Raw genomic sequence first — 15,188 nt, forward strand, 5'->3', positions numbered from 1 at the left:
GGACTCCTGTGCCAGCCCGGGGAGGACGGGCGAGGGCTCTCTGTGCCAGCCCGGGGAGGACGGATGAGGACTCCTGTGCCAGCCCGGGGAGGACGGGCGAGGCTCCTGTGCCAGCCCGGGGAGGACAGGCGAGGCTCCTGTGCCAGCCCGGGGAGGACGGGCGAGGGCTCCCCCTGCCAGCCCGGGGAGGACGGGTGAGGGCTCCTGTGCCAGCCCGGGGAGGACGGGCGAGGGCTCCTGTGCCAGCCCGGGGAGGACGGGCGAGGGCTCTCTGTGCCAGCCCAGGGAGGACGGGCGAGGGCTCCTGTGCCAGCCCGGGGAGGACGGGCGAGGGCTCCTGTGCCAGCCCGGGGAGGACGGGCGAGGCCCCTGTGCCAGCCCGGGGAGGACGGGCGAGGGCTCCTGTGCCAGCCCGGGGAGGACGGGCGAGGACTCCCTCTGCCAGCCCGGGGAGGACGGGCGTGGGGAAGGAACAGTTAATGAGCAGCCGCTCGCTGTGCGCGTTACAACAAAGGGCTGGCGGCTCCGGAGGAAAGGGCTGGGAGCCGCTCAGACTTGTCAGTCAGCGGAGCAGCAGCCGGCGCCGCCCGCCCGGCGCACCCTCCTCACATGTGTCTGTCTGGCTGACCCGTGTGTCCATCTGCTCCCAGACGCGGCTCCCTGCGGGGCTGAGGGCAGAGTGGTCCGGCTCCCCGTCACCCCTGCCCCTCTCCCGGGCAGGCTCCTGACCTATGGTCACCAGGGACTTGCTGGCGCGCCGGCCGGGCTGGGACTCCTAGGATGGACGAGGCTGAGCTGCTGCGGGAGCGGCTGCAGGCCATCACGGTAAGTCCTGCTCCCAGCCCCGGGCTGCCTCCTGGGGGGGCCGCGGAGCCCCCGCAAGTGGAAAACAGAGCTGTCATCGCCCTTAGACGCTCTCTGCGGCTCCCTTAACCCCCTCCCCGGCCCCCCCAACCCCCGGGCTTCCGAACCCCGGGGCAGAGTCCACGCTCTTGATTTCTGCAAACACGGTGCCTGCGTTTCAGACGCCTCCGGGAGCGCTGAGTCCACCCGGCTGGCCCCGGCGCCTCGGAGACAGACGCAGCTTTTCCCCAAACTCCCAGTTTGACAGACGTGCCATCCAAGGGCAGGTCCCCACCTCGGACCCTGTTTCAAACAATCCCCCCAAAAGTTAAAGCCTTTCCTAAGAGGGGGGAGAGAAGAAGACAGATACAAACAAGTGGGAACTCTGTGCGTGCCGCGGGGGAGGTGTCCCGGGCAGCCGGGCAGGAGGGGAGTGACTGCAGTCGGAGCCGGGTGGGGAGAAGCGGGGTCCCAAGTCCCAGCTCAAGGTCTCCAGCGCCGACGACGGGAGCCTGGAGCGGGCGGAGGAATGCGGGGCGGGCGGGGCGGTGGATCTGGAAAATATTTCGTTAATACCGGGAAGGAAAATAACGCATTTTTTAATGTGTGTTCTGGAAACGAGTCAGAGCAAGAAAGGCATTGCTTTCCGGAGGTGATCCAGCTTTGTGGATCTCCGTGTGGTTAAGTCCTCGGCCTGGCAGGGACGGGGAACGCGGTGCCGTGCGCTTATCGCTAGCTTCACATGCTTGTTTGTCAGAGAAGAAACTCTGGGACGCGGCACCCGGCGTCCCAGCATGTTCTGCCACGGGGAGGCCGCTGCCAGGAGGGCGCGGGTGCTTTTGAGAAGCCGAAGCGGGTGGGTCGGGGGATATTCTCCTCGGCGCTCCGGGTTCTCCCGGCATCAGAACAGCGGAACCCAGCTCTGGGTTTTCACTACGTGGACACAGGGTCTCAGGTCCCCGCCGAGGGGTGCGGTGAGTGGAGACATCCCCCCAGCGGCTGGGGAGGTGCCACCCGTCCCGGAGACAGCGCCCGTGGAATGTCTGGCTTCTCGCCTCTCCACTCTCGGGAGAAGCCGGGTCTGGGCCGCGGTTGTTTTGGGGCGTTGCTCTCTGTGGTGAAGCCCGGCCGCCGGCCCGGCTGTCCGGCTCGGAGGGCAGGACCTGGCCCTGCGCTGTGGGTTTGGGCTGGGCCCCTGGCCCGACAGCTGCTGTGGAGAGGTCACTTCCTGTGGCTGCGTGAGCGGTGTGGGCACGGGCTCTGCAGCCTCTGAGCGCCTGTCCCCTAAGGAGCTAAGGGAAACGATGAACCCCACGAAACGCACAAGGAGCCCCCGGTTCCCATTGTTCTCTATTGAAACGCGCGGCCCTGCCCGCGGCCCCGGTGCCCGCCAGCGCACCTGTGGCTCTCACCGATTGTGACCCTGTGTGCCAGAGGTGGGACTGTGTCCAGCTTGCGTGTCAGTGGCTGAGCGTCAACCTATGAGCCAGGAGGTCACAGTTCCATTCCTGGTCGGGGCACGTGCCCGGGTGGTGGGCTCCATCCCCAGTGTGGGGCGTGCAGGAGGCAGCTGATCCATGATTCTCTCTCATCATTGATGTTTCTGTCTCTCTCTCCCTTCCTCTCTGAAATCAATAAAAATATACACTGAGTGGCCAGATTATTATGATCTCTGAACGCATAATAATCTGGCCACTCAGTGTGTGTGTGTGTGTGTGTGTGTGTGTGTGTGTGTGTGTGTGTGTATTAGAGGCCCGGTGCATGAATTCGAGCCTGGCCAGTGGGAGGGAACATGGGCGGTTGGCCAGCCTGCCTGCTGGTCAAACTCCTGGTCAAGGGGACAATTTGCATATTAGCCTTTTATTATATAGGATATACACTGAGTGGCCAGATTATTATGCGTTCAGAGAGCATAATAATCTGGCCACTCAATGTATATTTTCAAAAGTAATAAAGTGGGATATGACAGGTATTCAGGAAGATGGGGACTTTTCACTGAGGCGCCAAACGCAGGTGGAGACAAGCAGGACTCCGGTGTCTCACACGCAGACAGGCAAGTAGGGAGGTTCCGGAATATAGCGGCGTGTGCTTTGGGGGACAATTAAAAACGGTACGAGTGTTCGGACCATCCCATTAGCCTCCACATGCCCCATTCGACAGGATTAAGCAGATCTCCCAAGGAAGAGCTGAAGCAATGCTGTGTGGGAAGTGACATGTTTGCCTAAGGCCGTGAGGGGAGAATTGGGGGAAGTCTGCGGGAACAGGTTTCCTCCAGCTGAGTCCATCTCAGGCCCAGCGCCGGCCCAGGGGTCACCGCCCAGAGGAAGGCTGGGGCAGTGCTGTATCCATGGAAACCACGCAGGCCCTCGCCTCCCTCCCGGACACCCTGGAAATGCCAGCTTCCCCGGGACCACGCATACACAGGCACACACGCACATACATGTATACTCACACATGCACAGGCACACACAGTATCCAGAGACGTTGCAAGGACTATTCCACTGTTGGAAGCACTGAAAGTCCTCAGAATCTCCGGCCCAGGGACAATCTTCTCATTGAGGTGTTTCCCTCCCTCTGCCCTCCACACCAAACCACCTTGCCTACGTGCTCCCGGAACAAACCGCAAGGCGCTCGCTCAGGGTCTCCAAACACACCATCCCCCAGGCGTTCCTCTGTCAGAAAGGGAGAGAGTGTTTTCAGGCTCTGAAATCTGTGCGATTCTCACAGTGGGACGTGTTCCTCCCGCTCCTGGCTGTCAAGCGCACTAATCTCCAGGCCGAATTCCTTCCACCTGGTTTTGAGTATCCGAACCGTCATTATTTCCACTGCGAGGAGCTGGAAAAACAAACGCATGTGCCCGTAACTTCACAGCCCACGGAGCGGCCTTCCTGTTCCTCTTTAAGGAAAAAAAAAATTAAAAAAGGGTTGCCCACAGTCGGCAGTGAAACGTGGCACCGGGGCCTCACACCGAAAGCCCAGCCGCCGTGCCGGTGCCTCCGTGGCGCACATGGGGAAGCGAGCTTCCGAGGAGTCAGTCTTCCCGGGAGAGCGAAGCCGGCGCTCCCCACGCGGCTGCTCAGAAGCCAGCGCTCCCGCTGGCATGTGCGGTGCGGGCCCTGGTGCGCACACGGCTCACGTGCCTCCTTGGCTGCTTGGTCCACGTGCAACTCTCCTCTTCCCACATCACGGCCCCGGGATGGCTCAGCCGGGAGCTCGGCGTCCAGCCGCGGCGGCCTCAGCCGATGGCATAGTAAGCGCTTTGATGACAAAGTCTCTCGGGCCTCATTTCGGTCAGTGCGCACGGACACACACAGCGGCTTTCACACGAGGGGAGAGCGGTGGAGGGGACGGTAAACTGAGACCGGCTTGTGACCCACCGTCCTGGGGCTGGGACACGCAGGTCCCGAGTGTTCTCAGGAGGAGCGAGAGGAAGGCCGACAGAGTTACCCCCGAGCTCCTCTCTGCAGGCGCACACGGCCCCACTGCGGGACAGGGAGCCCTGGCCAGCGACTCCGTGGGTTGGAGCGCCGTCCCGTGCCCCCAAAGGTCGCGGGTTCGATTCCCAGTCAGGGCACAAGCCTAGGTTGTGGGCTCCATCCCTGGTCGGGGTGTGTACGAGAGGCAGCTGGTCAATGTATCGCTCTCACATCAATGTTTCTCTCTCGCTCTCTCTCCCAAATCAATATCCAACCATATCTTCGGGTGAAGATAAATAAATAAATAAATAAATAAATAAATAAATAAATAAAATAAACAAAAACAGGGGAGAGGCCCCCGGAGTCCCCTGAGAAGGAAAAGCTCCCGTAAGATCAGCCGTGTCCCGTCCGCGCCGCGGACGAAGGGACACATCCTCCTGCTCTTATCGCCATCCCGACTGTGGGTGGGAAAACACGGTCCCCGGATCCCATGGGGACCCGAACAGGAAAGCCCCTGGGTCTGAGGCTGGCTGCCTCACAAACCGGTGAGCCGGAGGGGGGGCGGGGGGCTCCGAAGGCTGAGCCCTGGGATCCGTTTTGAGAGAACAGACCAGCGGGGAGGAGAGGGCAAGAGGGAGCAGTCAGCCATCTCGCATCCCTTCTGCAGCTCACGGTTGCTGAGCACCTGCTCCGGCCCAGCCCCATGCACGTCAGTGAGAAGAAGTGGACAAGGGATGGTGAGCATTGGGGGGAGGAAGGGGGGTGTTATTGGCAGCTGAGTGGCCAGGATGGGCCCGGGAGAAATGGGTGTGAAGGAGGAGAGCGCTGTCAACGCGTAGACCTCAGAACCACAGAGCAGGCACCTGCCTGGGACCGGCTCCACCTGGAGAGGAGCCGCGGGGAGTTCGGACCCCGGGACCTGACCACGGAGCCAGACGGGCAGCCAGCGCCGCGCAGGACCCGCGCTCATAAGGGGCTCGCCTTCCCGGATCCCCTCCCTCCCTCTTCCCACGCCCAGAGAATGTGGGCTCTCCGAGGCAGGAAGCTTTCCCGCGGGGCAGGAATCTACCCGACACAGAGCAGCGCTGAACTCACAGCCCAGCACAGCCGGCCCGGGTTCTCCACACCCGCTGCCCCCACGGGCCCTCCTGTGCGCTCATTGCCTTTCTGTCAATGTCCGGGGTCTTCTCGTTGTCCATGAGGCCGTCACGACCTCCGAGCAGGACCCACAACCTAACCCATGGGGCCCAGGCACGAGGACAGTGTGGGGAGCCCTGTTCAACAGGTGCCCCAAGTTTCAAGATGGCAGCAGTGGAGCATTCAGTGAAATGCTGGGCCCTTCTGGGCCTGGAGCCTGGCAGGACGTCACAGCCACACGCCCAGGAAGTGGCCCTACCCCCACCTCCCAGGCGGCGTGGACCTTTCCCTCCTCCTTCTGCCCCTGCACACGAGAGCGGGCCCGGCTGGCTCTTGGCTATAGGGAGACACAGCGTGTGTTTGGACCATTGTGCTGTTCAGCGTAGTTAGGACTTCTTTTTTAGTCTATTTTTCTTGATTTCAGAGAGGAAGGGAGAGAAGCATCAACGAGGAGAGAGAATCATGGATCAGCTGCCTCCTGCATGCCCCTCACTGGGGATCGAGCCTGCAACCCCGGGCCTGTGCCCTGACCGGGAAGCAAACCGTGACCTCCTGGCTCAACACATTCAACCACTGAGCCCTGCCGGCCGGGCAGGACTTCTTAAAGCAATAATGGCTCAAAGAGAGCATCCCGCACCTGTGCTCGGGGTTGAGACATTGTCACAGGAAGAACTGATTTGTCACAGGCATCGAGGACGTGCGCACAAAGGTGGCACCGGAGCCGTAGGAACGCCGGCGTGGAGGACGCCTGTGCCAGGGTGTGCGAACCACAGGGCCTGGCACAGCTTCCCGCGGCGCTGTCCCAGGATGAGTGGTTCCTCCCAGCGAAGGAAACGCGTCCTCACTCACGTGCCCTGCGCATCTGTGCCAAGCGCAGCAGCCCGCCCACACGGGAGGCCACGGGAGGCGTCGCTGGTGGGAGCTCACCACGGAATGGCTTTCTGAGAACAGGCCAGCTTCCCGTGTGCGCGGGACAAGAGGGCCGCTTGGCCAGCCCGGCCGGCAAGGATGCCCTGCGCGCGGAGCACCATGGCTGGGTCCCCAGGAAGGGCCGCCACTGTGGGAGCTGCTGGAAGGCGCTGGCTTGGTACCCGAGAGACCGGCGTCTGCGGGGAAGCCCCGTCCCGTGCGAACACTCCCGACCCCGAGCCTCGAGGACAGAGCTCCTCCTAGAACCAAGTAGGAGTGTGTTTGCCCAGCTGGTGTAGCTGAGGGGTTGAATGTCCACTGAATGAATAAGCGGTCATTGGTTCAATTCCCGGTCAGGACACAGGCCCGGGTTGCAGGCTCCATCCCCAGTGGGGGACGTGCAGGAGGCAGCCGATCCATGATTCTTTCTCATCATTGATGTTTCCATCTCTCTCCCTCTCCCTCTCCCTCTCCCTCTCCCTCTCCTTCTCCCTCTCCCTTCCTCTCTAAAAAAGATCAATAAAAACATATTTTTTAAAAAGAATATTTTCATTCTACTGAGAATATTTTAATTAAATGGAAACCCTTCGATTTTAACAAGAATAAAATAAGACTATTTTCACTATGTAAGTGGCTGTGGGGTCACTGTGGGATGATGTACTGTACTGCCCTCAGAGGGTATTCCCAAGCCTCTCCCGACCACGGCAGCTGAGGCACCCCTCAGCTCGCATGCACCCCTCAGCTCGCACGCACCCCTCAGCTCACATGCACCCATCAGCTCACACACACCCCTCAGCTCACATGCACCCCCTCAGCTCGCACGCACCCCTCAGCTCACACGTACCCCCTCAGCTCACACGCACCCTCTCAGCTCACACGCACCCCTCAGCTCACATGCACCCTCTCAGCCTTGAACGCAGCGTGTGTATAGAAGTGCCTAAATGCTGGATGAACTAGTAATTAAGTAACTCGGGATCACTCCTGCCTTCCTCACCGATGCGGGCGCTTTTATCATATTAGCTACATCAACATCAACAACCTCTCTACGATACTCATCTCTACGTGCTGTGCTTACTTGGATCGAGTATGGGGCTGGGGCCATATCACTGAATCACTGATGGTCACAATAGTTGCACTAGGTACATCAATTTTCATCATAACTAAGAGGTGGCCATTTACAGAGCTGGAGTTTGAGGGTGTCAACTGCTAAAACAGTCTAAGTCAAACAACTGAAAATCCAGACAATTGTCCTTTGAACAAAAAGCCCCTTTGTTCATTGACTTTAGACGGAAGCGGAGACAGAAGTTGTCCGTGACGGTTAACTCTGGTGCGCGTCGGGTGCCAGGTCCCTGCGGGTGACGGTGGAGACGCGCAGGCTCGTGGGGGGATTTGGGGAAGCAGCTGGCACATCGCATCTGTTTGCTTCATGGCGATCTGGGAAGGAATTCGCTGGCGGGGGTCACGTTTGGCCTCCCCAGCAGTAGAGCTAGACACACAGCTTAGACGGACGGACGGTTTCTTTCGCCACGGTCTTTTTCAATAACTCCGATGCAATGCGGCAGCGGGATCGTCACTCGCCGGTGAGCACTATCTTATGAGGAAAGGGTGCACCGACCACATTATAAAATCACCTTCTTAACGCCCTGGCTGACAGGCGGCATCACATTACCCCGCGTGACAAACAGCGCAGTCCTTAGCAACCCTCTGCAGCCTGGCGTCGTCAAAACACTGGGGACGCCCCGCCTCCGCCTCCGGCCACAGCCTTCACTACCTCCTTACGAACCCGAGATGAAACCAGCCCATGTGGCTACCCACAGGGGCGGGGCAGCGGTGCTGGGGGCAGCAGCCACTGGCACGCACACCTATGTGCCCTTCTCTGTGGGTTACCCACGGAGACAGGTGTGTGACTGCCCACCAGCGGGCAGGGAGCTAACAATGTGCTCCCTTCCGAGGAGAGCCCCCCCCCCCCCCTGCTGCTGGCTGTGCTGGGGCAGGTCCAGAGAGACGGACAGGACAGCGAGGGCAGCTGTGGGAGCTGCACTAATTTGGCACCTAGAGGTTCGAGATCCTGCTAACACCCTGCAGTGCAGAGGCCAGCGCCCAACAGACCGCAAAGAATGACCCTGCCCCGCCTTGGCCCGTTGGGCTCAGTGGGTAGAGCATCAGCCTGCAGACTGAAGGGTCCCCGGTTCGATTCCGGTCAAGGGCACGTACCTAGGTTACAGGCTCCTCCTCCCTGGCCTGGGCCCTGGTCAGGGGTGCGTGCAGGAGGCAACCAATGGGTGTGTCTCTCACATTGATATCTCTCTCTCCCCCTCCCACTCTCTCTAAAAACCAATGGGAAAATATCCTCGGGTGAGGACTAAAAAATAAAAGAAGGATGATCCGGGCCCCTAACGTTAACGGTGCCAAGGTGGAGACACGGCGGGGGTGCAAGAAACCCCAACACAGGAATCTGAAAGAAACTGTTTCGGCCCCGTGGCAATGACGACGCTTACAATTCCCATTTAAAACAAGTACAAACTTTAATTCTACCAACTGGGCAAAGGGGAGAGAGACGGGGAGAGAGATGCCTCCCCGTGTGCCCTGGGAGAGGCAGGAGGGGGAGGGAGGGAGGCAGAGCAGTGATCAGAGCAGTGATTCTGCGGCAGCGGGTGCTGCCAGCTGAGGAGAGAGGGTCTGGGCTTGGCGGCCCTGCCAGCCGGGTGCTGGGCGGGGACCGGGGTGCCTCTGGCTCATGCTGGGCAGCGCTGGGCTCACCGTGTGTGAGTCCCAGGAGGTGGTGGCAGCGGCGGCCGGGCCTTGACTAACCGGACACGGTGGTGACCTCAGGCTTCAGGTTCTCGGGGGGCGGAGGCTGGTACCGGGTGGCCGGGGCTGGCGGTGCCCTGGCATTGGGGTGGGGGGCGCACGGGGGCGGCTCAGGGTGGGCGGCGGGGGCCTCCGGTCCGCACGGCTGCACGGGGAGCAGAGGCCCCGGCCTGGGCACGAGGGGGAGGGCCGCTCCGCGTCTCCCGACCGGCGCGAAGGCCGACCGGCCGCACAGGGGGCTGCGCCTCCGCCTCTTGGCGTCGGGGGTCTCAAACCAGAGGGGGCCGTCGAACTTGGCCCGGCCTTTGCTGCACTGGCTGAGCGCCCGCAGCACCGTCTCCCGGGCGCAGGGGTCGGGGCGCTCTCGGCCGGGGGGGCACGTGTAGAGGCTCCCTCTGCGCTCAGGGGGGGCGATCTGGATGGTCACCGGGCTCTGCAGGCGGCGTGGGTGGCGGGCACCGCGAATCCGCAGCGTCATCATGCCCTTCGGAGCCGCGGGAACATCCCGCCCCCGGGGGCCCGGGCCGGGGAGGCGCCTCCTGGCTTCGGGCATCTGTCCCCTGCAGGCCCTGCCCGGGTGCCAGCCGGGCGGTGTCGGGGGCAGGGGTTGGGTCGGGGCGCAGCGCTTGGGGTGCGCACAGGGGACGCGGCCCTGCTCCCGGGCCCGCTGGCGCAGGGCGGGTCTGGGCGGCGGGAGCCGGCGCGCCCAGACGGAGGGCCGCAGCGTGGCGTGGGCCGTGCGGAGGTACCTGCTCAGGTAGCTGCTCAGGTAGCTGCCCATGATCCCGGGCGGCGGGGGCGGGCGGTCCTGCTGTTTGGAGATTCCAGGCGGGTGGGGCTCGGCTGACCGTTGGCACCTCGGGGCGCAAGGGCAGCGCGCGGAGCATTGGCGCGTGGGGGGCGCCTCGGTGCGCGCGGGCCTGCACGTGCCGGACCTACCACCTGCGCACACGGGGAACGCGCGGCCCCGCCCCTGCGCTCTGAGACGGGGAACCCCAGCTCCCCGCTGCTGGGCCTGGCGCCGGGCGCTGGGCACAGGGCCTGGGAGGCCTTCGGGTCTGCACTGGACATTCAATGGGAGGAAATAGCATCATTTCCACCAGGTTCTGGAAAGGGTACAAAATGGGCCGGAGGGCACATTCTTTCATATGGTGAAGCGGACACACGCACACGCTTGCGAGCTCCTTTAAGGGAACACAAGGGGTCTCCTTGTAGCAGTAAAGGGGGTGCGTGTGTCCTTCTCCTGGACCGGTTGCTAATGTCGTTTGTTGTATTTCTGCGCTTGGTGGCGGAAGAGGTAAAAGCCGGTGGGGATTTCACGTGTTCGCACCAACAGCGTGGATTTAACGGGATGCGCACGTAATTTCCCGTCCTCATCCATTCACGGTCCATTGGTTCTCTCTGAAGGCCATGGTTCTCACCAAGGCCGTGTCTCTCCCGTCGTTTCTCCTGGGGAGGGTGGGGGAGAGGGAGGCACGTCTAACACCATCCTTGGAAACGTCCAAGTTCAAGGCTCTGGAGAGCTGATGACAGTGCTCAGGCGTGGAGGCTGGCGAAGGCGGTGGGAATCCGTCTCTTCTTGAGCAAGTCCCCTTGGAAGGCAACTAACTGTGGGGCAGGCCCCAATGCCAGGAGGGGAGGTGGACAGAAAGGAAAAGCCCGGAATCAGTCACACCCAAGAGTGGGCAACAGATCCCCCCAGACCTGCGAGGCGGACAGCTGGAAGGTGTGGACGCTAAAGAAGCTTCATGGGGGGCCCAGAAGGTCCTCAGGTCAGAGAGAGGCCGTGGTCCTGGGAGGCGGGCTGGGGCCAGCTGGTGGTACTCGGGAATGGATCCCTAACAGTCTCCACTCACACATGATTTTTTTGTTGTTGTTTGTTTTGCCAATTCCTTAGTTAAGGGATGACCCCCAGGTATCCTGTGGTATCATATTTTTCTTGAAGACAATTTTCCTGATAGAATGACTCTCCGTAGCTCCCTAACCTGTCTCTTAAGGTGGTGATGGCATCAGACTACATGGTCTAGGTCAGTGGTCGGCAAACTCATTAGTCAACAGAGCCAAACATCAACAGTACAACGACTGAAATTTCTTTTGAGAGGCACATTTTTTAAACTTAAACTTCTTCTAACGCCACTTCTTCAACATAGACTCGCCCAGGCTGTGGTATTTTGTGGAAGAGCCACACTCAAGGGGCCAAAGAGCTACATGTGGCTCTCGAGCTGCAGTTTGCCGACCACTGGTCTAACGCCATTGGGGATGGAGTCCTTATCGCGTATTTTTCCCCCGATGTCTCCAGAATTCCCCGCGTTCTCTCTGCAGCGTTACCCAGTGGGAGTCGTTCTGGCGTGAGGCTAATGCCCTCTGACAAACCAGCCTCCTGCAGGGAGCTAGAGGCATAAGGGAGTTGGTTACCCGTGTGCTTCCACCGCTAAATCAACATGTTGACCAGGTAAAACCCATCTTCATGGCCGTTGGAGACGTCTGTCTCTTCTCACGCACCACCACGCAGTGGCTTTCACCAGCTGGTGGATGCTGCAGATTAGCGTCTATCCATGGTGCTCAGCCCGGGGTGAGCTTGCAACGGCCGTTGAAGAAGGACTGGAGATGTTTTGGGTTATCACTTCTCGGGGGCACTGCTGGCATCCAGTGGGTAGAGGCCGGAGATGCCGCTCAACGTCCTAGCACAGGACGGCCTCCCTTCGGTCCATTGATGGGGACACAACCTTCGGTCCACTGATGGGGACCACGTAAAACTGATGGAGAACAAGCAATTCATGGAGAATCACAACGTACGGAGAATTGGCATTCCCGGTGTCTTTCTGATGTCTTCCTCATCGTAAGGTGGCACACGTCTTATTAATTCAAGTTTGTGGTGTCCCTGAGGGACGTTTTCCAGTTTTCTTGTTGACATTTTATGTTACGTTCACCCCAAGGTGTTCCAGTTTTCCTAGTTTCCAGAATAAGCAGAGCTCTTTCTCCCCGTGGATCTTCTCACTGTGACTTGTATACACCCGAGGAATTGACTTCTATACATGAACATGGGGCCCCACTAACTGTTTCTCTAATTTCCTTTCTCTTTTCCCGTCTAACTTACTGGCTACTGCTGGAACATAATTCAATTTAGTGTTTAAAATGCTGATCCCTTTCCACACTGGGCACGCTATTTACTTTTGAGCTGAGATTAACCTAGTTTATCAAGTTAGGGAATTCTCCTGCATTTCTGTCTTATTGAAATGTTTTTAAATGGCGAATTTGGTCAAATGTCTTTTAGGAATCTGTGGACATGGGAACAGGAGTTTCCCGCTTAGATGTGCTGAGGGGGAGAAGTGTATTAACCATAGTGTGTCGTTCCTAATACTGAACCTCCTTGCGATACTGAAAAAATCCTACACGTGGACAGAGTACATAGTTCTTCCGATGTGCTCTGGATTCTGTCTCTAATATTTTATTTAGCTTTCTTTTTCCTAAATATTCTTGAAAGATATTGGCCTATTGTTTACTTTGGGGGAAGGGTCCCAATTTGGGGTGGGTTTTGGTTTCATTGTTACCTTGCCTTCAAAAAATAAGAATTAAAGCCCTAGCCAGTTTGGCTCAGTGGATAGAGCGTTGGCCTGTGGACTGGAGGGTCCCGGGTTCGATTCCAGTCAAGGGCACATGCCCAGATTGTGGGCTCGATCCCCAATAGGGGGCGTGCAGGAGGCAGCCGATCAATGGTTCTTTCTCATCGTTGATGTTTCTATCTCTCTCTCTCTCCCTCTCCCTTTCTCTCTAAAATTAATAAAAAAAATATTTTTTAAAAGAATTTAAGAATTTGGGGACTTTTGTTCTTTTGGGAGAAATTTAATCAATAAAAATCCAGTGTAAACCGGTAAAAACAGTCATTAGAGTTTAATTTATTAAATGGGATCGAGTGTGTTGGTGTAGTCACCACCACGTATACTTCCTTTCTAAAGGAGAAACAAATGCCACGCCCAAACTCCTCACTTAGAATAAAACTTCTATTTAGGAAAAAAAAAAAAAAATCCCGGCTCTGCCATGTGTTGGCTGAGAGAGCGTGGGCTGGTCAGGGACTCCCCTCACTTGCTTCTCCTCCGCGATGCCTCCTTGGACTATGACTATTAAGGGAACAGTCACAACACATCGCGTGAGTATAGCCGTCGAGGGAAACAGTGCCCATCACAGCGCAGCACAGCGCTTGGCACAGACGGTTAAAGTATCCCTGGCATTTGCTCAATACCAGCCTCCGGAGAGGGTGGCGACCTGACGCACGCGATTTCAGAGTTTTTCTTCCCAACGGCCAGATCTTATCCACGGGAAAGAAGTGGCCCGGCCGGCCGGTTGCCTGGCGATTGTTTTTCCAAAAGAGCTGCTTCCGGAAGATGCCTGATGAGGTCATCGTCTCATTACGAACATCACATCGGGCCGGAGCGTGGGGCCTTGTTTTTCTTCAGCAGATGTACCTGGGCTCCCACATCAAAGGGAGTTCTTATCTTCAAAGCGGCGCCCTGGGGGGGGCGGGCCTTGCTGCAGTCACGCTGGAACGCTTCCTCCTCAGTCGCCCTCAGAGCCGGCTTCAGATTGCTCCCGAGCCTCCACTGGCAGCACACGTCTGTTCGGTGGGAGGCCTCCATTTATTTGGAAGCAGATTTAAGACCAACTCTTAAAAGAAAGATGGACAGTATTGTCACCTCCGGTGGAAGATGACAATGGTGACCAGAAGGCACCAAGGGCCTGGCAACAGACAGTTCCGCGAGGGACTCTCTCAAACACCTCCGACCGCTGGACGCGGGATCAGAATGAGTGCGTGGCGTCCTGTGTGGGTAACAGGTTATGTGTTTATTCAGCCAAGTTTATTCCACGGAGACTCACAGGAGACCCTGTGCCACGCACTGTTCTAGGAACTTTTGCCCATATCCGCTCATCTTACCTAATAATAGACAAACATGTAAATTGACCTCACCTCCGCTACCCCCACAGCCAATCAGGAGTGAGTATGCAAATTAAACCAACAAAGATGGCAGGTTAATTTGCATATGCAGGTGTGGAGCAGCCGGGCGGGGCGGGATGCCTGTTTTGAGGCGGGGAGAGAGGGTCAGAGGGAGCTACAGGAGGAGTGCTCTGGCTGGGAGCAGGGACTTGCAGGCTCCTATGTGGCCGGGAGCAAAGCCAGGGTAAGGAAGGCCTATTCTTGCACAAATATTGTGCAACGGGCCTCCTGTTTAATGTTAATGCCTTACAAGGTAGGTAGTTTTATTATCCATATTGTATAGACGAGGCGATCGAGGCACCGAGAAGTTAAGCATTTTGTCCAAGGACACAGAGCTGGTCAATGGCGGAGCTGGGAGGAAATGGAGCCCAGGTGATATAGCACATATGCTATCTTTTTTTAAACGGTGCAAGCCACGTGCATTGCCAGCCACGCGTCCTGGGTTCTGTGAGGTGCTGCAGTTTAACCCTTGGCACTCGCTTGCTTTTTTCTCGATTCCTTTATTCTAATGCTAACCGTGTCGAGTCACACTCGACATCCGAGTGCAAAAGGTTAAAGTTGGTGAGAGATACTGTCTCGCTCCATGGATTTTTTTTTAACCTCAGCGTGGACAAGGAGTATCTCACCCCTTTTCTCTCCATCTTCCCAAGCAAGTTCTACAAGGAGGAAACAGTGCCCCGCCGTAGCTTCCGAGCCTGGCCTCTTTCCCACACACACAGCCCTTTTCCTCCCCCTCATGCCGGGACCATCCCTCTCCCCACAGGGTTTCCCGGGCCTCCTTCAGAGCGCCCTCCTGCCATTTGCTTTCCCACCACGCCTCTCGGTGGCTCAGTCTTTGGTTGTCTTTGGTGAGCATCTACTTTTGTAAAATGTGTCCATTGCAGTTCACACCCAGGGTCATTCTGCATTCGTTTCAGGCACATAGCCCGGTGGCCAGACAATCCCACACAGCACAGAGTGGTCCCCCGGGACCTCAGGCACCCGCCTGGCCCCGCTCATGGTCACCACAATCCCACGGGCCAGATGCCCCAGGCTGTACCCCGGGTCCCCATGTGGCTGTTCTCTACCTACCAACCTGTCCT

General features: G+C 58.4%; 1 protein-coding gene across 2 annotated transcripts in view; it reads left to right on the forward strand.

Moving 5' to 3' along the window:
* Positions 1-505: 505 nt before the first annotated feature.
* The window catches only part of PALMD (palmdelphin), a 36,964-nt gene continuing 22,281 nt past the window's right edge, over positions 506-15,188 (forward strand). Inside the window, exon 1 of one of the 2 annotated variants that reach the window (XM_079760470.1) lies at positions 506-825. In XM_079760470.1, the coding sequence (XP_079616596.1) occupies positions 781-825 (45 nt within the window). In that variant the 5' untranslated portion in view covers positions 506-780. The remainder of the gene's footprint in view (positions 826-15,188) is intronic. The other variant, XM_079760469.1, reaches the window with a different exon arrangement.

This window comes from Cnephaeus nilssonii (genome assembly GCF_951640355.1).
Source record: "Cnephaeus nilssonii genome assembly, chromosome: 21".
Lineage (NCBI taxonomy): Eukaryota > Metazoa > Chordata > Mammalia > Chiroptera > Vespertilionidae > Cnephaeus > Cnephaeus nilssonii.